The 24,188-nt window shown below is 42.9% G+C and overlaps 1 protein-coding gene across 1 annotated transcript in view; it reads right to left on the bottom strand.

Annotated features, from left to right (window-relative positions):
• Positions 1-24,188, bottom strand: part of LOC134353838 (mucin-2-like) — a 181,891-nt gene that overhangs the window by 95,113 nt on the left and 62,590 nt on the right. Inside the window, exons 12-20 of the mRNA XM_063062302.1 lie at positions 22,451-22,588; positions 20,446-20,610; positions 18,099-18,193; positions 14,177-14,303; positions 12,237-12,492; positions 12,101-12,153; positions 11,918-12,021; positions 9,180-9,331; positions 5,344-5,482 (exon numbers count right to left, since the gene is read on the bottom strand). Of these exons, the coding sequence (XP_062918372.1) occupies positions 5,344-5,482; positions 9,180-9,331; positions 11,918-12,021; positions 12,101-12,153; positions 12,237-12,492; positions 14,177-14,303; positions 18,099-18,193; positions 20,446-20,610; positions 22,451-22,588 (1,229 nt within the window). The remainder of the gene's footprint in view (positions 1-5,343; positions 5,483-9,179; positions 9,332-11,917; positions 12,022-12,100; positions 12,154-12,236; positions 12,493-14,176; positions 14,304-18,098; positions 18,194-20,445; positions 20,611-22,450; positions 22,589-24,188) is intronic.

Raw genomic sequence — 24,188 nt, 5'->3', positions numbered from 1 at the left:
AAGAAGGGTAGGGAATGGAAGAGGAGGGCAGTAGTAATAGGGGACTCAATAGTTAGAGTTTCAGATAGATGATTCTGTGGGCTCAGTCCGGAGACCCGGGTGGTAGTTTGCCTCCCTGGTGCCAGGGTCTGGGATGTTTCTGATCGTGTCCAAGACATCCTAAAGTGGGAGGGAGAGCAGCCAGAGGTCGTGGTACATATAGGTACCAATGACATAGGTTGGAAAAGGGGAGAGGTCCTGAAAGAAGGATATAGGGAGTTACGAAGGGAATTGAGAAAAAGAACCACAAAGGTTGTAATCTCGGGATTACTGCCTGTGCTACGCGACAGTGAGAGTAGGAATGCAATGAGATGTAGGATAAATGCGTGGCTGAGAGATTGGAGCAGGGGGCAGGGATTCAAGTTTTTGGATCATTGGGACTTCTTTTGGTGCAGGTGTGACCTGTACAACAATGACAGGTTACACTTGAATCATAGGGGGAACAATATACTGGCGGGGAGATTTGCGAGGGCTACTGAGGTGACTTTAAACTAGAATGGTTGGGAGGAGGGAATCAAATTAAAGAGACTAGGAGAGGGAAGGTTGGTTCACAAATGGAGAAGGCAGGTAGGCGGTGTGTGAGGGAGGATAGGCAGGGAACAGAGATCAGGAGCAATCAGACCAAAGATGTAGGGGAAAAGGAAGAAAAAGGTAACACAGTTGTTTGCTCCATTAAGGATAAACAGAGAGTGGGAGGTGGAGAGTTTCTTAAATGCATCTATTTTAATGCTAGGAGCATTGAAAGAAAGGTGGATGAGCTTAGAGCATGGATTGATACCTGGAAATATGATGTTGTAGCTATTAGTGAAACGTGGTTGCAGGAGGGTTGTGATTGGCAACTAAATATTCCAGGATTTTGTTGCTTCAGGTGTGATAGAATAGGAGGGGCAAGAGGGGGAGGTGTTGCATTGCTTGTCAGAGAATATATAACAGCGGTGCTCTGGCAGGATAGATTAGTGCACTCGTCTAGGGAGGCTATTTGGGTGGAATTGAGGAATAGGAAAGGTATTGTGACGCTTATAGGGGTGTATTATAGACCACCTAATGGGGACCGAGAACTGGAGGAGCAAACTTGTAAGGAGATAGGAGATATTTGTAATAAGCACAAGGTAGTGATTGTGGGAGAATTTAATTTTCCACTCATAGACTGGGAAGCCCATTCTGTAAAAGGGCTGGATAGTTTGGAGTTTGTCAAATGTGTGCAAGATAGTTTTTTGGAGCAATACATCGAGGTACTAACTAGAGAAGGGGCAGTGTTGGATCTCCTGTTAGGGAATGAGATAGGGCAGGTGATGGAGGTATGTGTTGGGGAGCACTTCAGGTCCAGTGATCACAATACCATTAATTTCAGTGTAATTGTGGAGAAGGATAGGACTGGACCTAGGATTGAGATTTTTGATTGGAGAAAGGCTAACTTTGAGGAGATGTGAAAGGATTTAGAAGGAGTGGATTGGGACAACTTGTTTTATGGGAAGGATGTAATAGAGAAATGGATGTCACTTAAAGGTGAAATTTTGAGGGTACAGGATCTTTATGTTCCTGTTAGGTTGAAAGGAAAGGTTAAAAGTTTGAGAGAGCCATGGTTTTCAAGGGATATTGGAAACTTGGTTCGGAAAAAGAGAGGGATCTACAATAAATATAGGCAGCTTGGAGTTAATGAGGAGCTCGAGGAATATAAAGAATGTAAAAAGAATCTTAAGAAAGAAATTAGAAAAGCTAAAAGAAGATACGAGGTTGCTTTGTCAAGTAAGGTGAAAATAAATCCAAAGGGTTTCTACAGTTATGTTAGTGGCAAAAGGATGGTGAGGGATAAAATTGGTCCCTTGGAGAATCAGAGTGGACGGCTATGTGCGGAGCCAAAAGAGATGGGGGGAGATTTTGAACAATTTCTTTTCTTCGGTATTCACTAAGGAGAAGGATATTGAATTCTGTAAAGTAAAGGAAACAAGAAGAGTAGTTATGGAAAGTATGACAATTAAAGAAGAAGAAGTACTGGTGTTTTTAAGGAATATAAAAATGGGTAAGTCTCTGGGTCTGGACAAGATATTCCCTCGGACCTTGAGGGAAGTTAGTGTGGAAATAGCAGGGGCTCTGACAGAAATATTTCAAATGTCATTACAAACAGGGATGGTGCCGGAGGATTGGCGTATTGCTCATATGGTTCCATTGTTTAAAAAAGGTTCTAAGAGTAAACCTGGCAATTATCGGCCTGTGAGTTTGACGTCAGTGGTGGGTAAATTGATGGGAAGTATTCTTAGAGATTGTATATATAATTATCTGGATAGACAGGGCCTGATTAGGAACAGTCAACATGGATTTGTGCGTGGAAGGTCATGTTTGACAAATCTTATTAAATTTTTTGATGAGGTTGACGAGGGTAAAGCGGTGGATGTTGTCTATATGGACTTCAGTAAGGCCTTTGACAAGGTTCCACTTGGAAGGTTAGTTAGGAAGGTTCAATCGTTAGGCATTAATATCGAAGTAGTAAAATGGATTCAGCAGTGACTAGGTGGGAGATGCCAGAGAGTAATGGTGGATAACTGTGTGTAGCGGTGTGCCTCTGGGATCTGTATTGGGTCCAATGTTGTTTGTCATATATATTAATGATCTGGATGATGGGGTGGTAAATTGGATTAGTAAGTATGCAGATGATACTAAGATAGGTGGCGTTGTGGATGATGAAGTAGGTTTTCAAAGCTTGCAGAGAGACTTAGGCCAGTTAGAAGAGTGGGCTGAAAGATGGCAGATGGAGTTTAATGCTGAAAAATGTGAGGTGCTACATTTTGGTAGGACTAATCAAAATAGGACATACATGGTAAATGGTAGGGCATTGAAGAATGCTGTAGAACAGAGGGATCTAGGAATAATGGTGCATAGCTCCCTGAAGGTGGAATCTCATAGGGTGGTAAAGAAAGCTTTTGGTATGCTGGCCTTTATTAATCAGAGCATTGAGTATAGGAGTTGGGATGTAATGTTGAAATTGTATAAGGCATTAGTAAGGCCAAATTTGGAGTATTGTGTACAGTTCTGGTCACCGAATTATAGGAAAGATGTCAATAAAATTGAGAGAGTACAGAGGAGGTTTACTAAAATGTTGCCTGGGTTCCATCTACTAAATTACAGAGAAAGGTTGAACAAGTTAGGTCTTTATTCTTTGGAGCGTAGAAGGTTGAGGGGGTACTTGATAGCGGTGTTTAAAATTATGAGGGGATTGATAGAGGTGACGTGGATAGGCTTTTTCCATTGATAATGGGGGAGATTCAAACAAGAGGACATGAGTTGAGAGTCAAAGGGCAAAAGTTTAGGGGTAACATGAGGGGGAACTTCTTCACTCAGAGAGTGGTAGCTGTGTGGAACGAGCTTCCAGCAGAAGTGGTTGAGGCAGGTTCGATGTTGTTGTTTAAAGTTAATTTGGACAGATATATGGACAGGAAAGGAATGGAGGGTTATGGGCTGAGTGCAGGCCGGTGGGACTAGGTGAGAATGAGCTCGGCATGGACTAGAAGGGCTGAGATGACCTGTTTCCATGCTGTAATTGTTATATGGTTATATGGTTAAAATGCTGAGGCTTTATAAGACACTAGTCAGGCCGCACTTGGAGTATCATCAACAGTTTTTGGGCCCCGTATCTCAGAAAGGATGTATTGTTATTGGTGAGAGTCCAGAGGAGGTTCATGAGGATTACTGTATTCTGGGAATGAAGGGGTTAACATGTGAGGAGCATTTGACAGCTTTGGGCCTGCTCTCACTGGAATTTAGAAGAATGCGGGGGGTGGGGGAATTTCATTGATACCTACCAAATGTTGAAAGGACTAGATAAAGTGGAGTGGGGAGGATGTTTCCTATGGTGGGGTCACAGCCTCAAAATTGAGGAAGCGACTCTTTGGAACAGAGGTAAAGAGGAACTTTGTGGCCAAACCGTGGTGAATCTGTGGAATGCTCTGCCATGGACAACTATGGAGGCCAAGACCATGGATATATTTAAAGTGAAAATTGTTAGTTTCCTGATTGGTCAGGGCATCAAAGGTTATGGCAAGAAGTTAGGTTTATCAGGTTGAGTAGGATCCGGGATCAGCCATGATGGAATGGTGGAGCAGAATTGAAGGGCTGAATGGCCTAATTCTGCTCCTATGGCTCAGGGTCTTTTGGACAAATATTGGTTGAACAAATGTGAATGTAGAGGTTACAATTTGTAGTTTTGCACTTGGTATAATTGGCCACAGGAAATTACTGCACGTGAGTGATTGAATTTGGAAATGAAGAATGGGTTTAATGAAGGATTAGTTAAATAGGTCAGTGAGATGAAAACCCTATTTCCATTCTCTGTCACTCTATTAAACATGAAAATTTGTAGCGGTGTAGATAGCATGGAAGGTTGTCTAAGATGACAGCAAGATCATATGGAAAGTTAGTTGGGGTGTTAGCAGATGGAATTAATTCTAACAAGTGGGAAGTGGTGCCTACACAGTAAATGGCTGGATACAAAGTAACATTGACAAGCAGAGAAACAGAGAGGGGCTGAAGTCCACAGTTCCCTGAAAGTTACAACACAAATCAATACTATGGTTAAAAAGAAATATGGCTTGCTTGTCCTCATGGGTTGGGGAATTGAAATTGTTAAAAAAAATGAACATTATGTTGCATCTTCGTAAAACATGTAAAATCACACAGTATTGTATGTATTTCTGGATGCCACAGTGGGTGGCTGTGGTTGTGCTGGTGAGTCCAGAATGTTGCCTGGACTGGAGAACTTTAGTCATAGGGAGAGATTGGATAGACTGGAGAGGTAGTGTGATAAAAAGATTATGAATGGCATAGACAGGGGAGATATTCAGAATCTTTTTCCTTGGTAAATGTATCAAAAATAGAGGACATGAGAGTTTTAAAGGACATGTGAGAGGTAAATTTGTCATACAGAGAATGTTTGATATCTGGAAGTCACTGCCAGAGAAGGTAGTAGAGGCAGATACAGTCACTGTGCTTAACATTTGAACTGGCATTTCAGTAGGCAAGGCATAGAAGGGCATGAACCTAATGCAGGCATATAGGCCAAATCTTGTGTTGTACAACTCAAACAGTGGGAGGTAAATTCGTGCCCTTGACACTAAATGACATTGTTTTCCACAACACAATTATCCAGCTGGTATAGTATATTGATGACCTGATCAAGGGCTAACTGCTTCTTCAAGTAGGAAGAAAAGAGACAGATCGGCTGGAGGACCATCACAGAATTGCTTGGGTTACAAATTTCTCCACGGTTAAGTGTGCTGTGTCACCATTAAAAAACAACAGTAGAGACCTTACCTGGGTGGCAACATATTCACAATTCCCCTCAAAATTATAGCGCAACCCATCAAATGTGATGTAATGACCACTCCCGTAGATTCTACAAGCTCCGAAGCAGGGAATATCTGTGCATTTCCAATTGCCTTTCTGACAGGTACTAAATAAAACAAAATAAATAGAGAGCAATCAAATAATTACTGATAGATTATATTGAATTGTGATATTGAAAATTTGCTTTATACTGCAGTTCATAAGTCTTTAATGAATGAATTTAAAAAGTTAGTTCCAGTAGAGTTGTTTAGAAATTGATGTTTAGCTCTCTCTGTACTGGTGTGTGTAAATACCACAGAGTGACCTCCCTCAGTATTGGTGAGGGTCAGTGCCTCTACCACAGGGTGACCCATAAAAAAGTCTGTGTGAGTGCTGAATCCCCAAATGGTGACAAAATTATTATTAGAAACTCAGGTGAAAAAACTCCACTTTTCATCATGTGCAATAATTTGACCCATGCATATTCTGCCAGCAGTTGCTGCTTGTTGCTTTGCTGACTGCTTGGAAGTGAGTCAGACTTTGAAGATCACTTTCTCTGACAGCCGCAATAAAGAGAGAGACTGGAGAAGGCATATGCTGGAATCTGGAGATTTGTGCGGGGACGGCGGGGGGCGGGGGGGTGGTTGCAGAGTGGATGTCAGGAAATAGAGGAGATGCAAGGGAAGGCAATAAGGTGGAGTAAGGGAATCCCCGTTCTGTAAAGGAGGAGAACATGTCTATTCTTCATTCTGGGAACAGAATTGGCAGAGATAAGTGAAATGGGAATCTGTTCATCTCCACAGATGCTGCCTGACTTGCTGAGGCAACAAACTCATTCGTAAGGCTAGTGATGTTGTGGGGATGGAACTGGACTCTCTGATGGTGGTGTCTGAAAAGAGGATGCTGTCTAAGTTGCATGTCTAAAAGAGGATGCTGTCCAACCAGTACTACATATTGTACTGGTTGGGCACAGGAGTACATTCAGCCAGAGACTCAGTTCAAAGTTCACCGAGATGCAACACAGAGCGTCTTGGGAAGTCATTCCTGCCTGTGGCCATCAAACTTTACAACTCCTCCCTTGGAGGGTCAGACACCCTGAACCAATAGGCTGGTCCTGGACTTATTTCCTGACATAATTTACATATTACTATTTAATTATTTATGGTTTTATTACTATTTAATTATTTATGGTGCAACTGTAATGAAAACCAATTTCCCCCGAGATCAATAAAGTATGACTATGAGTACCCCCAGCATTCTGTGTGTTTCCACAATGTGAACTGTATTTCTTGGTTTATCATGAAAACAGCATGATGCAATTTCGCTGAAATAAGAATCAGTAAAATTTGCTCTGTGGTGTGGGATTCAAGAATTGGTACAGAATAGTTAATTCATGCATGGCTAGCAATACTAGATGCACAGCCTAACAGACAAGTTAGGAAAGCATTTAATTAGTGTAAGGAGAAATATGAGACTATCAGGCAAAAAAATGGAAGCATAAATGGGAAACAGATGTTCTCAGGAAAATGAAGAAATGTGGCAACTGTTCAGGGGATATTTGCGTGGCATTCTGCATAGGTAGGTTCCAATGAGATAGGGAAAGGATGGGTATGGGAACCATTGTGTACAAAGGCTGTTGTAAATCTAGTCAAGAAGAAAAGAAGAACTTATGAAAGTTTCAAAAATCTAGGTAATGATAGTGATCTAGAAGATTATAAGGCTAGCAGGAAGGAGATTAAGAATGAAATTAGGAGAGCCAGAAGGGGCCACGAGAAGGTCTTGGCAGACAGGATTAAGGAAAATCCCAAAACGTTCTACAAGTAAGTGAAGAGCAAGAGGATAAGATTTGAGGGAATAGGACCCATCAAATGTGACAGTGGAAAAGTGTGTATGGAATCGGAGGAAATAGCAGAAGTACTTAATGAATACTTTGCGTTCAGTATTCACTACGGAAAAGGATCTTGGCGATTGTAGGGATGACTTACAGCGGACTGAAAAGCTTGAGCATGTAGATATTAAGGAAAGCATTGTTGGATAAGTCACTGGAACCAGACAAGATGTACCCCAGGTGACTGTGGGAGGCGAGGGAGGAGATTGCTGAGCCTCTGGCAATGATCTTTGCATCATCAATGGAGACGGGCGAGGTTCTGGAGGACTGGAAGGTCGCGGATGTTGTTCCCTTATTCAAAAAGGGAGTAGACCAAGAAATTATAGAGCAGTAAGTCTTACTTCAGTGGTTGGTAAGTAAATGGAGAAGATCCTGAGAGACAGGATTTATGAACATTTGGAGAAGCATAATATGTTTAGGAGTAGTCAGCATGGCTTTCTCAAAGGCAGGTCATGCCTTAAGAGCCTGATTGAATTTTTTGAGGATGTGACGAAACACATTGATGAAGGTAGAACAGTAGATGTAGTGTATATGGATTTCAGCAAGGCATTTGATAAGATACCCCATGCAAGGCTTATTGAGAAAGTAAGGAGACATGGGATCCAAGGGGACATTGCTTTGTGGATCCAGAATTGGCTTGCCCACAGAACATAAAGAGTAGTTGCAGATGGATCACATTCTGCCTGGAGGTCGGGTGACCAGTGGTGTGCCTCAGAGATCTTTTCTGGGACCCCTTCTCTTCGAGATTTTTATAAATGAGCTGGATGAGAAAGTGGAGGGATGAGTTAGTAAATTTGCTGATGACACAAAGGTTAGGGGTGTTGTGGATAGTGTGGAGGGCTGACAATGGTTACAGCAGGATATTGATAGGATGCAAAACTGGGCTGAGAAGTGGCAGATGGAGTTCACCCCAGATAAGTGTGAGGTGGTTTATTTTGGTAGGTCAAATATGATGGCAGAATCTAGTATTAATGGTAAGACTCTTGGCAGTGTGGAGGATCAGAGGGATCTTGGGGTCCGAGTCCATAGGACACTCAAAGCTGCTGCGCAGGTTGACTCTGTGGTTAAGAAGGCAGACGGTGCATTGGCCTTCATCAACTGTGGGATTGAGTTTAGAAGCCAAGAGGTAATGTTACAGCTATATAGGGCCCTGGTCAGTCCCCACAATGGAGTATTCTGCTCAATTATGGTCGCCTCACTACAGGAAGAATGTGGAAATCATAGAAAAGGTGCAGAGGAGATTTACAAGGATGTTGCCTGGATTGGGGAGCATGCCTCATGAGAATAGATTGAATGAATTTGGCCTTTTCTTCTTGGAGCGACGGAGGATGAGAAGTGACCTGAGAGGCATTGATTATGTGGATAGTCAGAGGCTTTTTCCCAGGGCTGAAATGGCACAGTTTTAAGGTGCTTGGAAGCAGGTACAAAGGAAATGTCAGGGGTAAGTTTTTTACGCAGAGAGTGGTGAGAGCATGGAATGGGCTGCTGGTGACAGTGGTGGAGGGGGAAACGATGGGGTCTTTTAAGAGACTCCTGGATAGGTACATGGATCTGAGAAAAATAGAGGGCTATGGGTAATCCGAGGTAATTTCTAAGGTAAGGACATATTCGGCACAGCTTTGTGGGCCGAAGTGCCTGTATTGTGCTGTAGGTTTTCTATATTTATATGTTTCTAATCGAGGCTTCTTGCTGGGCTTGAGTTCTAACATTTAGTTTCACTGAAGATTGTTGTTGATACCCATTTAGCACACATGATTAAGCTCATTTCTTCCCCAGTTTCAGAGGTACAGGTATAGTACTTCTTTTATCTCGTAAAAGCAAAGCGTAATTTCACAATTTTGTTTTCACATTTCTGAAATGTTTAGCTAAGCACAGTATCATAAAGTGATATTCAATATTTAATTCTTAAAGATCAATTTTACAGTTAGAAAGTTACCAAGTGTTACAGTCAACTGTAATCCTGCTTCCTGGATGGTAATGGAAATTATTATGCATACAAGGGCACTTCTCCTCCTTCACACAGTTTCCTGTCCCATCGTCCAAAAGCCCCTCAGGGCAGACACAACCTGACACACACTTTTCACTGTACTGTGGAAATCAAGAAATGAGACAATTTAGGACCAATTAGACATTCAGACAAGCACGTGCATAGGCAAGCAGTGGAGGAATATGGATTATGTGCATACAGATCAAATTGATATCATGGTCGGCAAAGACACAGAGGGCTGAATGGCTTGATCCTGCGTAGAACTGTCGTCTGTTCTCTCATGAATTTCAACTTCTGCCTCATTCCCCCTACTTATTATGATTGCCTTGTCCTCCTTTTTAATTATTGAGGTCCAGAGTTCCAATGTGGGATAGTACTGTCTGTATGAAAAGATATCACTTAACTCAATTTGTTTCAGTTCCTCTGATGCCGTGACCACATCACAGGAATCAGAAACATGTTAAGATATATATAAGGACCTGAGAGGTGTTAGCTAAGAGGAAAACTAGAAAACATTGGAGCCACTGCTCAGAAATTGATCTCACAGCATCTGACTTTCATATCAAAGACCCTTGGTCAGATCCTTGGTGTGGGCACACAGCCAAGTGGTTAAGGCATTGGACTAGCAACCTGAAGGTCGTGAGTTCGAGCCCCAGCTGAGGCAACGTGTTGTGTCCTTGAGCAAGGCACTTAATCACACATTGCTCTGCGACGACACTGGTGCCAAGAAGTATGGGTCCTAATGCCCTTCCCTTGGACAACATTGGTGTCGTGGAGAGGGGAGACTTGTAGCATGGGCAACCGCTGGTTTTCCATGCAACCTTGCCCAGGGCCTGCGCCCTGGAGAGTGAAGACTTTCCAGGCGCAGATCCATGGTCTCACAAGACTAACGGTCAGATTTGAGATGGAGTTTTTAAGTTAGTTTTAAATTACAGAGAAGATGTTAGGTGTGTGTGTGTGTGTGTGTGAGAAGGACGGGAGGTATGGAATTGTTTTGAACATTATTTCACTATTCTTGTTAAGCATTATGCTGCCAAAGAGAAAACAAATTTCGTGACATATGATGGTGATAATAAACCTGATTCTGATTCAGATTCTGAGTTACTAGTCTGTATCATTATCCATTGTGCCTCTATACTCTGCTAGAGCTCCAGTGGAGTTTGAGGAGTTGCCATAGTTGTCCAGTTCCTTGCACCTGCCCAGAGACTTGCACAATGACTGAAAAGATATCCAAAGGTAATGGTATTGGGATCATGGAGCAGAACCTTATTTATTTATTTATCATCTGGTATGGCTCCTGTTTCCTTGTGTGCCACCACACTGTTAATATGATAGATCATTCTGCTGAGAAGCCTGCATGACAATGGTCAGGATTATGGTCCAGAGTTGCTCAATGGTATTATAAGATAATTTAGCTTTAAAATCAGCAAAAGACATCCACCTTACCTACCACAACCTATCAGGAGACAATTTAAGAAGTTACAATGAATTGTACACAGCTGGGTGAACTGCTTCATGTTGCTAGTTCTGAGATGGTTTTGTTGAGTTTTTTCAGGATCACAAGTAAATTTGCTGTTTTCATTGAGACCTTCAAAGATTTTAGGTTTAGAGAAAAACTCAGTGCAGATGGTGGATTTCATCTGAATTTGCTCCATCCATCTGAACTGCTATGGAACTCTACCATGTCTGTGTAGGATCCCTTCTCTTCTTGTTCTGCCTCACTGCTGGTGAGGTTAGTATATCAGGATCAGATTCAGTTTGTAGAGCATGAAAAAACTTACAAAAATGTTAAGTTGTCCTCATCTTCCAGATACCGCTTCTACTTTACCTGGCTTCATCTCTCTTTCCATTCCTCCCAAGGGCCAAGAGGGACCCAAGGCTGGATTCCTAGCCTTTCCTTTCTCTTATTGCCTTCAGTACTCCCTCCAACTAGGTGCAGTTATACAACAGAGCTCTGCTTATCTTTAAAATATTTCCTCAAGAGCATTATAGGGATAGGTATTGATGGAAGTTTGGAGAAATCCTGACCAAAAAGTCTAAAAACCTGTTTGATGTGTATCAATGTCCTCTGCAATATAACCGATCCACCTTGAGCTTTAATTGAGTAAGATAAATCCTATCACTTGCAACAGTTTTGCCATTCTGGTCTGCAGCACATTTTCAATTATAGTGCTAGCCAACAGAATGTGTTGCAGCCTCTTAAGCACCTTCAGTGGAGTTTTCAAATTGAAGTTTGCTTAGGACAATGGATTCGGACAGACTTTTAAAACATTTGGCAAATTGCATTTGAGTTTACAGAAGGACAAATGGTGTAGCAGGTTTTATCTGTTCCACTGACTCTTTATTCAATCTTCAGCACTAAGTTATCATCATCAGACTGAGGAAACAACTCCTTGAAACCTTTATTTGCAAATTTTAAATCCAGCTGAGCACTAAACAGAAAGTGTAATGTGATAAACTACTCACACAGTCTGTCTGGTGGGCAATTAAATGCTAGGTCAGCCTATAAAGCCCACATCCCATGAATGAATAAGATAATCAAAACGAAGACATTTTGGGAAGGACTGGAATGACCCAAGAATTGAATAGCATTGATTTTAAAGTAACATATAGTGCACCACATTGGAATTGTGAATATGTAGATTTCAGTTACGATATATTCTAAAAATGAATCTCAATCTACTTACACAATCCAGATTCTGGTTCCCGCATGTCCTGTGACACTCTGCTCCTGTCACGCCTGGCTCTGTCGTATTGCAGCTGAAATAAATCTTCGGTGGCTGACATGCTGCTAAATATACAGACATAAGGGTCATGGTATTTAAGTATTTGAAAATTAACATTTAAATCAATGAGATAGTAGCACTTACTCATCATTCTGCTTCGTGACCTAATGCACTGGACCTTTCCGTATTTACACACACTGTAATAGAAAAGGAGATTGAAGTGTAGATGTGCCACAGTCATCATAAATGGGTAAAATCACTCATAGGTACATTAATTTACCAATGTGTGTCTCCTATTCTGATCACCTCTCCAGGATTTAAGAGGCTGCCCTGATAGAGGCATGGGCATTTGAATGAGGGCACACATTTGCCTTCTTCATTCATGTATGTTCCTTCCAAACACCCACATCCATCCACTGAAATATGTTGAATTCCACATGTGACATCCTTCTCACTCAGTGAGTGACATGTGCGCCTGCAGCTCTTCATGTCATAGTCATATGTCGACGTCTCAGGGCAGGTTTTTGTGTAAGAGCCTGAAACAAATTAGTTTAAAAAGTGAGAAAAATCTAGTTAGTGTCATAATTGATAATCATTTTAACTAAAGCTCTCATATGAAAATATCAAAATACTAAGTACTTTCTTATTCAAAACAACTAACTTTAGTTATGGTTATTACTTTTCAATTTCAAAATTCAGATGAAATTGTGTTAAATGAAAAAATACAAGCAGAATCTACGCTTGCTAGCTGCGTTCACCAGCAGCTTTGATGTGTGTCGCTAATTCATGTTAGCTCCATGTCAAGCAACACCTTTAGTTTAATACATCAAAGTTGCTGGTGAACGCAGCAGGCCAAGCAGCATCTATAGGAAGAGGTGCAGTCGACGTTTCAGGCCGAGACCCTTCGTCAGGACTAACTGAAGGAAGAGTGAGTAAGGGATTTGAAAGTTGGAGGGGGAGGGGGAGATGCAAAATGATAGGAGAAGACAGGAGGGGGAGGGATAGAGCCGAAAGCTGGACAGGTGATAGGCAAAAGGGGATACAACAGGATCATGGGACAGGAGGTCCGGGAAGAAAGACAAGGGGGGGAGGTGACCCAGAGGATGGGCAAGAGGTATATTCAGAGGGACAGAGGGAGAAAAAGGAGAGTGAGAGAAAGGATGTGTGCATAAAAATGAGTAACAGATGGGGTACGAGGGGGAGGTGGGGCCTTAGCGGAAGTTAGAGAAGTCGATGTTCATGCCATCAGGTTGGAGGCTACCCAGACGGAATATATGGTGTTGTTCCTCCAACCTGAGTGTGGCTTCATCTCCACAGTAGAGGAGGCCGTGGACAGACATGTCAGAATGGGAATGGGATGTGGAATTAAAATGTGTGGCCACTGGGAGATCCTGCTTTCTCTGGCGGACAGAGCGTAGATGTTCAGCAAAGCGGTCTCCCAGTCTGCGTCGGGTCTCACCAATATATAAAAGGCCACATCAGGAGCACCGGACGCAGTATATCACCCCAGTCGACTCACAGGTGAAGTGATGCCTCACCTGGAAGGACTGTTTGGGGCCCTGAATGGTGGTAAGGGAGGAAGTGTAAGGGCATGTGTAGCACTTGTTCCGCTTACACGGATAAGTGCCAGGAGGGAGATCAGTGGGGAGGGATGGGGGGGACGAATGGACAAGGGAGTTGTGTAGGGAGCGATCCCTGCGGAATGCGGGGGGGGGGGAGGGAAAGATGTGCTTAGTGGTGGGATCCCGTTGGAGGTGGCGGAAGTTACGGAGAATAATATGTTGGACCCGGAGGCTGGTGGGGTGGTAGGTGAGGACCAGGGGAACCCTATTCCTAGTGGGGTGGTGGGAGGATGGAGTGAGAGCAGATGTACGTGAAATGGGGGAGATGCGTTTAAGAGCAGAGTTGATAGTGGAGGAAGGGAAGCCCCTTTCTTTAAAAAAGGAAGACATCTCCCTCGTCCTCGAATGAAAAGCCTCATCCTGAGAGCAGATGCGGCGGAGACGGAGGAATTGCGAGAAGGGGATGGCGTTTTTGCAAGAGACAGGGTGGAGGAATCTATTCCTATCCTCCTTGCTCCATGGAGAAACACCCTAGCTCACTCAACCTTTCCTCCTAAGACATACTTTGTGTGTTTGTTCATCCCATATGTCACAACAGTAACATGATTTGCTGCCTAGTTTCACTACACTACAATGAATGTAGCCAAAATGTACTCACTGCACACGTTTGCTCGCCAGTTGGTTAATATGACCCCTTTGCTTGCACAGGCTCGGACATAAGAATATATAGCAGCACACATACAGTCTTCATTTTTATAACAGTTACAACTGTCATATTTACATTTCTGAGGGAAAAAGTATAAAGAAATGTAATTGGAGCATATACTTACAAGGGAAACAATACAAAGAGGTATGTGACTAAAACAGAAAATGCTACAGTACTCAGCAGGTTGCGCAGCACAGTTTCAGTTCAGTGTCACTTCCCATGGATGCTAGTCAATTTGCTTTTTGTTCCTTTTTCTAAAGGAGGTTTATTCAGTAGATAGCATCACAAAACTACAGCAGTCCACTATTCACACCATTTATAGTTAAGCTTCAAATTGTAACACAGTCATCTTTATCCTGAATGCACTTGAGCCCCTGTGATGCCTACCAGTCCCATAAGGAACCAAAGTGCACATGGACACCACATGCTCCTCCTCATGGATACACACGTGGACCTGGAAGAGGCTGCTTGACCTGCTGAATGTTTACAGCATTTTACAGTTCTTTGCTTTAAGTGAGTAGCTGACGACTGCTTTGTTTACTTCTGCATGAATGCTCTGCCTCAGGGTGGTATTCTCAGAGAATTTATTGCAACTGTGGCTCAGAAAATTAGACTGCATACATTGCTTTCTCATTTCTGCAGTATTAGACCATAAGACCACAAGGCAAAGGAGCAGAAGTCGGCCATTCGGTCCATCGGGTCTGCTCGGCCATTTTATCATGAGCTGATCCATTCTCCCATTAGTCCCACTTCCCCACCTTCTCACCATAACCTTTGATGCCCTGGCTACTCAGATACCTATCAATCTCTGCCTTAAATACGCCCAATGACTTAGCCTCCACTGCTGCCCGTGGCAACAAATTCCACAGATTCACCACTGTCTGGCTAAAAAAATTTCTTCGCATCTCTGTTCTAAATGGGCGCCCTTCAATCCTTAAGTCATGCCCTCTCGTACTAGACTCCCCCATCATGGGAAACAATTTTGCCACATCCACTCTCTCCATGCCTTTCAACATTCAAAATGTTTCTATGAGGTCCCCCCTCGTTCTTCTAAACTCCAAGGAATACAGTCAAGAGTGGACAAACGTTCCTCATTTGTTAACCCTCTCATTCCCGGAATCATTCTAGTGAATCTTCTCTGAACCCTTTCCAATGTCAGCTCATCCTTTCATAAATAAGGAGCCCAGAACTGCCCACAGTACTCCAAGTGAGGTCTTACCAGTGCCTTATAGAGCCTCAACATCACATCCCTGCTCCTATACTCTATTCCTCTAGAAATGAATGCCAATATTGCATTCGCCTTCTTCACCACCGACTCAACCTGGAGGTTAACCTTAAGAGTATCCTGCACGAGGACTCCCAAGTCCTAGTGCATCTCAGAACTTTGAATTCTCTCCCTATTTAAATAATAGTCTGCCCGTTTATTTCTTCTGCCAAAGTGCATAACCATACACTTCCCAACATTGTATTTCATTTGCCACTTCTTTGCCAATTCTCCCAATCTATCCAAGACTCTCTGCAGACTCTCTGTTTCCTCAGCACTACTGGCAGCCTTCAACTATCTTCGTATCATCAGCAAACTTAGCCACAAAGCCATCTATTTCATAATCCAAATCACTGATGTACAATGTAAAAAGAAGCGGCTCCAACACGGACCCCTGTGGTAACCGGCAGCCAACCAGAATAGGTTCCCTTTATTCCCACTCTCTGTTTCCTGCCAATCAGCCAACACTCTATCTACATATGTAACTTTCCCGTAATTCCATGGGCACTTACCTTGTTAAGTAGCCTCATGTGTGGCACCTTGTCAAAGGCCTACTGAAAATCCAAATATACAACATCCACTGCATCTCCCTTGTCTAGCCTACTTGTAATTTCCTCAAAAAATTGCAATAGGTTTGTCAGGCAGGATTTTCCTTTAAGGAAACCATGCTGAGGTCTGCCTATCTTGTCATATGCCTCCAGGTACTCTGTAACTTCATCCTTGACAATCGACTCCAACAACTTCCCAACCACCGGTGTCAAGCTAACAGGTCTATAATTTCCTTTTTGCTTCCTTGCCCCCTTCTTAAATAGCGGAGTGACATTTGCAATCTTCCAGTCCTCCAGAACTATGCCAGAATCTATTGACTTTTGAAAGATCATTGCTAATGCCTCCGCAATCTCCACAGCTACTTCCTTCAGAACACGAGGGTGCATTCCATCTGGTCTGGGAGATTTATCTACCCTTAGAGTATTCAGCTTCCTGTGTATTGTAGTAAAAGGAAAGAAAAACCTGAAGCAACACACACAAAATGTTGGAGGAATCTATGGAAAAGAATAGAGTCAAGGTTTCAGGCCGAGACTCCTCATCAGGACTGAAGAAAAAAAGATGAGGAGTTAGAGTTAGAAAGTGAGGGGAGGGGAGGAAGAAATACAAGGTGAGAGGGGAAACTGTGAAGGGGAGGGGTGAGGTAAAGAGCTGGGAAGTCGATCAGTGAAAGAGATACAGGGCTGGAGAAGGGGGAATCTGATAGGAGAGGACAGAAGACTAGGAGGGAATTGCAACAGAGGAAGGTGATGGGCAGGTAAGGAGATAAGGTGAGAGAGGGAAATGGGAATGGGGAATGGTGAAGGAGGAAGTTTGAGAAATCGATGTTCATGCTTTAGTTTCAATACTGCTACTGTCTGAAAGGAGGTAGTATGTTCTCCCTGTAACCACGGGGTGTCCTCTGGGTGCTCCAGTTTCCTCCCACATTTCAAAGACGTATGAGCGATTACGTTAATTTGTCATACGGTTGAATTGTGCAGCACAGGCTCATTTGGGCAGGAAGGGCCTGTGACCTTGCTATACTGTATCTCTAAATATAAATATGATTGACACAAAGGTCAGGGTGTCATTGTAGTTTCTGTGAGAATCAATGAGCTTAATGATCTATTAATCCCATTAACCACTACTACCCTCTTGTTACTGCAGCACTCCCTCAGCTTTGCATTCAAATTTCATCCTAAGTATTTGGTCCACTAAGCCAAGGGTGCTACCTGTGGAGGTAAAACAGATAGTGAACCAGTGAGATATGCCCAAGAGCAGAGGCAAGAAACTGCCAGTGGTAAATTGGGTGGTGGTTCCATGAAGTTCCATGGACTGTATTCCTTGGAGTTTAGAAGAATGAGGGACGACCTCATAGAAACATTTCGAATGTTGAAAGGCATGGACAGAGTGGATGTGGCAAAGTTGCTTCCCATGATGGGGGACTCTAGTACGAGAGGGCATGACTTAAGGATTGAAGGGCGTCCATTCAGAACAGAGATGCGAAGAAATTTTTTTAGCCAGAGGGTGTGAATCTATGGAATATGTTGCCATGGGCAGCAGTGAAGGCCAAATCGTTGGGTATATTTAAGGCAGAGATTGATAAGTATCTGAGTAGTCAGGGCATCAAAGGTTATGGTGAGAAGGCGGGGGAGTGGGACTAAATGGGAGAATGGATCAGCTCATGATAAAATGGCAGAGCAGACTTGAAGGGCCGAATGGCCGACTTCTGCCCCTTTGTATTATGGTCTTATGGTCTAATGATAATGAGAAAATTAAAACATCCAGCTATAGCACTCCCCTATCTTACAGAGACCTGTCTGTATTGTGATTTCCTGTCATGTGAACCCTGACAAAAACTGACAACATTTGCTGTCTCTCTTGTATTTTGGGTATACTTAGTTGCTTTCTTCCATCATTTAAATTTTGTAAGAATGTATTTTTCTTCTATATTTCAATTTTTTGGTCAGGATGAATTTCCCAAACGCAAAAGTCCATTGGCACGGGTGCACTGTACTGTACTGAGCAGAAGGGGGATGGCCAATGAATATCATCAGACATAGAATGAGAATGTTTATGGCCTACCTTGTAGTACTCGGTTGGGCTGATGGTAGAATGGCAATGAGAGAAAACTCCGCCAGGCTCTTTCAAAAAAGAGCACCAATACTCTGCATAGTTTTCTGCAAGAAAATTTTGGACATGTGCTTTGAGTACCCTTGCAGTAAAGGTTTCTGATCTAATTGTATACCAAGCACACAACAAGAAACTGTTACCACCTACAACACCATTAGTATGCAACAGGCTCTCTCTTGGAATAATTAACCGTACACACAGACCCTGTCATCCCTCAAAGGCTCCACCTTCAGCACCAAGTGCAGGTGATTACAGGTGAGGGAAACACAGAACAGGGTTGAGTTATGGATTAGTATTAAATAAACAAGGGCCTTTTGGCCCACTCCAACCATGCTGACCTTTTTTGTCTTTTTGACCACTTTTTGTCATCCCATTTGTGGACATTTGATCGACATCATTCCATGCCAATTTGTAGTGATGATATTACCTCTTCTAGTGCCACATTATGGATATCAAACACCCTCAGTTAAAAAAATACTTCCCCTTAAGAACACTCTCTTATCTGAAAACTAATCCCTTTTGGTTCTCATATCTCCACCCTGAGAAAGCAATCAAGAAAAATCAATGTGCATTTTAGTGCAAAGACTTTGTATTTTTTTGTTTTAATTATGTTCTTCCCTATAAAAATGTTGCATATTTTATATTTAATTTATGTTTCTCTTGGTTATACGATTCTCTGATTCCGCTGTAAGTTTTTCATTGCACCATGTGCATGGAACAATAAACTTGACTTTGAAAAAGGTTCTGACTATTAATCCTGTCTCTTATAATTTTATATACCTCTCTCAGGTCTATCAGGCCACCTCTCAGTCTCCTTCACTCCAGGGAAAACAAACTCAGTCTCTCCAATATAACTCTCCTTATAAGTACATTCCTCCAGCCCAGGGATTGGCATTGATTGATAAGAAAGTGCAGGAATAATTGAAGTCAATGCGAGGTGCAGCTGATGGTGCAGCAGATGAGGCAGTAAGGTAGGGGAGTAATTGGGAGTGACGGGGCGTGTTTGATATAGAAGTGAGCATCATGAACATATTAGTTTTGAATAATGTGATGAGGGAGGAGAAGATGGCGGCGCAATGCAGTTTGCAGCGGCCACTCTGGTGGTGATGTCTGTTATTTGTTAAGTAGGGTGCCGTGCACAATCCTGATTTGGTGGAGACGGACGTGAGAGCACGGAGGAACACCTGGTGAAACTTCTGAAATGCCTGCTTCACTGCTGCTGCTACTGTGTGACCCAGAATCTCCAGAGGGGAAAGCCCTGAGTCGGCTTTGCTTGTTGCTCGGAGGCTGGGGCGGGGTCGAAGCGCTTGGCATAGGATGGTGCTCAGAGAGGCTGTGTCGGAGGGTTGGTCAGAAGCTCGAAGTTTTCGTACGGACTCAGAGTCCGCTGCGGTCGGGTGCTTCCAATGGTGCTGCATCGGCAAGTTTGCGGCGCTTGGAGGTTCATGGCAGGGAGAGTTTATCCCTTCTACCATCTGCGTGAGATGATGAAGCTATCGGGACTTTGAGACTTTTTTTTACCGTGCCCATGGTCTGCTCTTTATCAAATTACAGTATTGCTTTGCACTATTGTAACTATATGTTATAATTATGTGGGTTTTGTCAGTTTTAGTCTTGGTTTGTCTGTGTTTCTTGTGATATCATTTTTTATTGCATGCATTTCTAAATGACAATAAACGAGGACTGAGTGTCCTCATAATCTAATCTAATCTAATCTCATTGAAACATAAAAATTCTTTACAGGCTTCACAGGGTAAATAAGAGGACAGTGTGTCCACTGTAGACTGTCAAGAACCAGGAGGCCACAGTTTCAAAAGATGGGATTGACTGCTTGGAATACAGACAAGGAGAAATCTCTTCTCCTCAAGTAACAAATCTTTGCTATTTACTACCCAAGAAAGCTGTGGCACCTTGGGTTGAGTACATTATGCTTGATGAAGTTTTGGATATTAATCAGGGGGTTTAGGGTTAGTGCACAAAAGTGATGCTGAGATAGCTGGCCTTTTGGGCACAAGAGGGCAAATGGCCCCCTTCTGCTTCCATTTTTTCCTACTCTTACACTGTTGTGAGCATTTCCATTCACTAATCAGGATGCAGATCAGTATGTATCAGTATGTACCCTGAGTATCATGCTAAGATCAGGGGTTCTTGTGTGGAGCAGAAATATCCAAACATCTCAGGTGTTTCCTTTCCTTTGGACAGATTTATATTTCCTGGAAATAGATGCTTGAAGCTGTATGGAAATGACTCAAAATTACCCCCACTAATCCAGCCCAGAGTTACTCAATATGGTTCTTACGGTTCTCAGTGCTAATAGCACAGGGGTCCTCCAGATGCTCTGATACAGATGAGCAGCTCCACTGGGCTTTCCAAGAATTTACAAATGGTGCGGCTGTGCCCTCCACTAATCCATTACTTGCCTTGAAATCATCGTGTAGGATGTCATTAAAATTCCCACAGAAACCTCAGAGAAACAAATGAAATCATTTTCAATTCATCAGTCTTTTATACCCACTTTGTAATCAGGTCACTCATCTGAGTGCTGCTGGTACTGTGTAACCCAGTACTACCTGCAGCATGGTCGGGTGGTCAGCGACTAAACCGGCTCCCCCACCAGGCTTGCCTGGTGAGGAAGGTGGCTTGACACCCTGCAGGACAAAAGACAAGACCTGTCAAAGGGCGGATGAACCCTCTCATAGGGTCAACGGCCATCTGGCAAACACGTGCTGTGAAGCGCAGAAAGGACATCCCTTGCATGGAAGCTTGGTCTGGCCATTCACTGCAACAGATCTTCCCCCAACCATCTTGGACCCCACCATGCCGCTGGATCCTGAAGAGTACGTCAAGAGGGTGGGTCTGGACCTGTGCAACCCCCTATTCACCTAAAATCCATTCATGCACACACTGTTCCTTTCTGAGCAGTGGGGTCAACCCCACTAACTGACTGAAAGGAACCATCATCATCCTATGGGATGGATAGCCAGAGAGAGAGAGATACCCACTTCAGAGGGAAAGATGCACAAAATAGAAGTGTGCAGAGGACATGGGGCTAATCAAAATAAAGCAGGAGAACCAGATTTGCAAAAAAAAAAGACAAATATGACATTAAAAAGCTATCAAAATGTACTTGGGGCTGGGAAATACTTTGATTAGAATCAAAAACAGAAAATTCTGGAAATACTCAGCAAGTCAGCCAGAATCTGTGGAGAAGCAAATGAACAGCTATTGATCTTTCTTCACAGCTCTTGTGCCCATGGGTTATTGGCCTGAAACCTGACCATTGGTCCTCTCCTAACTCATGAGGCCAGCTGAGTATTTCTCAAATTTATCTCAGTTATCCACCATCTGCAGCATTTTGCTTTCTGACTTCCTTTTCTTTTGAATTGCCTGTCAGTGACTTGCAACAAAGATAGGCTCTAGAATGTAATGCTGGTTTCTGTGTGTGTGTGTGTGTGTGTGTGTGTGTGAGAGAGAAATGGGGGGAAGAGATACGTCTGGTGTGGAAATTCCATTGCATGTCATGCTGGATGTGGAGTCTTGTAGGGTCAAGGTGTAAACCAAGAGAAATCTATCTATGTTCCATCTGGGGAAGGTGAGGTAAAAGCAGAAGTCCATGAAATTGCAGAAATGTGAATAAAAGGAAGCCACGGTTTGGAATAAGGGGCATTTCAGAATGTTTGGAGCTAAAGGCCTCATCTTGAGAACAGATGCAGCAAAAACATAGAAATTGAGAAAAAAGGATGGCATCCTTGTAGGAGGTGGTGGTGGGGGGGCAGGAAGGTGACATAGTGAGGCCTAGAATGAGTGTCAATGGTCACCTTTGATTTGGAAAAAGTGGGAGGAAGCGAAAGAGAAGTTGTTGTGGGTGAATATGAGTTCTGCCAAGGTAAGAAAGCTGGTGCCTGGCCTCTGAGAGGTAGAAGTCAGTCCAGCAAATTACAATGGTACCAGCTTTGTTCGAGCATTGGGACTGGTGCAGAGTAAGCAGAGAGCCACATGTTTGGACTGATTGAAGGGTGTGGAGTTGGTCAATGCAGTTGGAATGGAAAAGTTCAAGAGAAGATTAACAGCTGGAAGGAGGTATCCAAGTGGAAGGGAGGTGTTGGAGATGTGAGAAAGGGTCATCACTAGCAGTGGGGTATATGAGGATTTCTTGTTGAAGAAATATACACAAAGGTGGCAGATGAATAATTTGACTGTGTTGGGTTCAGAACTCACTGTAGTGTGGGTGCAGAAGTAAAAATGTGAGACCTCTACCAAGGACAGATGTCAATATTGGACAGAGGCAGGAATATGATAATTACCACATGTCTTTCCTTTATACAACTGGTCGAGAGTTACATAGACTTGCATCCGAGGAACCAGCTGGACTTGTAGCTGCAGGCCAAATTTTGACTCCAGCAGGATATGGAATGTCGATGGTTTGAAAACGGTATAATTTGCTGCAGGAAACAAAATGCAGTTCAGTGTTTCTATAAATACTATCTCCTAAAACTGTCTTCTCAAATTATCTATGATCCTGTCTCCAACTCCCTGTATTGTACTATTAGTTACATAGAACACAGTACACAGAACATAGAACATACAGCACAGGAACAGGCCCTTCGGCCCACAATGTTGTGCCAGACCAAATAAATTAGCAATCAAATGGCCGACTAAACTAATCCCCTTGGCCTACACAATGTCAGATTCTTCAATTTTCCTCACATCTAAATGTTTCTTCGATGCCTCTAATGTTCCTGCATCTGCCACTACCCCAGACAGTGCATTCCAGGCACCCACAACTCTCTATGTAAAAATATTGCCTCCACATCTCTTTTGAAATGATCACCTCTCACCTTAAATGCATATCCTCTGGTTTTAAATATTTCATACCAAGGAAAAAGATATTATCGGCCAACTCTACCTATGCCTCTCATAATCTTCTAAACCTCTATCAGATCTTTGCGCAGCCCCCCCTCCAGCCTCCACCTCTCTAGAGAAAACAACCCAAGTTTGTCCAACCTTTCATTATCGCAAATGCCCTCTAATCCAGGTAGCATCCTGATAAACCTCTTCTGCACACTCTCAAAAGCCTTGGAATAACCAGAACAATATACCATACCTCTGATATAGTCTAACTAGAGTTTTATAAAGCTACATTATAACTTCCTGACCTTTGAATTTAATGCCTCAGCTAATAAAGGCAAGCATGTCATGTGTTTTGTTAACCACGACATGACCCCATGTAGACACTTTCTGGCAGCTATGAACTTGGGCCCCTAGATCCCACTGTTCTTCAACACTGTTAAAGAGAGTGATCTGTCTCTTTACATTTAACATTAACTGGCAAACACCTTCTGCACCCTCTCCAAAGCCTCAAGATTCTTCCAGTAATGTGGTGACGAAAACTGTATGCAATATTCCAGATACAGCCTAAATAGGTTTATAAAGCTACACAATCTGTAGACAAGAGGTAGATGAACTTGTAAGAAAATACATAATTTCCCTTCTAGTTGAACTTTAATGGACTTTTTGATTACCTTACAATATAATAAGATCATAAGACATTGGAGCATAATAAGGCCATTCAGCCTAATTCTGTATGATCCACCATCCCATCATGGCTGATTCCGGATCCCACTCAAGCCCATATACCTGCCTTCCCATCGTATCCTTTGATGCCCTGACTGATCAGGAAACTATCAACTTCTACCTTAAGTATACTCACGGACTTCACAATCTGTGGCAGAGTATTCCACAAGTTCACTACTCCCTGGCTAAAAAAATCCTCCTGACCTCTGTTCTAAACATTCACCCCTTAATCAATGAGGGGTTTAGATGGGGTGGAGTTTGTTAGGTGTGTTCAGGAAGGCTTCCTGACACAATATATAGATAAACCTATAAGAGAAGAGGCTGTACTTGATCTGGTATTGGGAAATGAACCTAGACAGGTGTCAGGTCTTTCAGTGGGAGAGATTTTGGAGATAATGATCACAATTCTATCTCCTTTACTATAGCATTGGAGAGGGATAGGAACAGACTAGTTAGGAAAGCGTTTAT

The sequence above is a fragment of the Mobula hypostoma genome, chromosome 11, assembly GCF_963921235.1.
Source record: "Mobula hypostoma chromosome 11, sMobHyp1.1, whole genome shotgun sequence".
In the NCBI taxonomy this organism is placed as follows: domain Eukaryota; kingdom Metazoa; phylum Chordata; class Chondrichthyes; order Myliobatiformes; family Myliobatidae; genus Mobula; species Mobula hypostoma.
The sequence above is the reverse complement of the archived record's forward strand: the minus strand, read 5'-3'. Positions and strand labels throughout refer to the sequence as shown.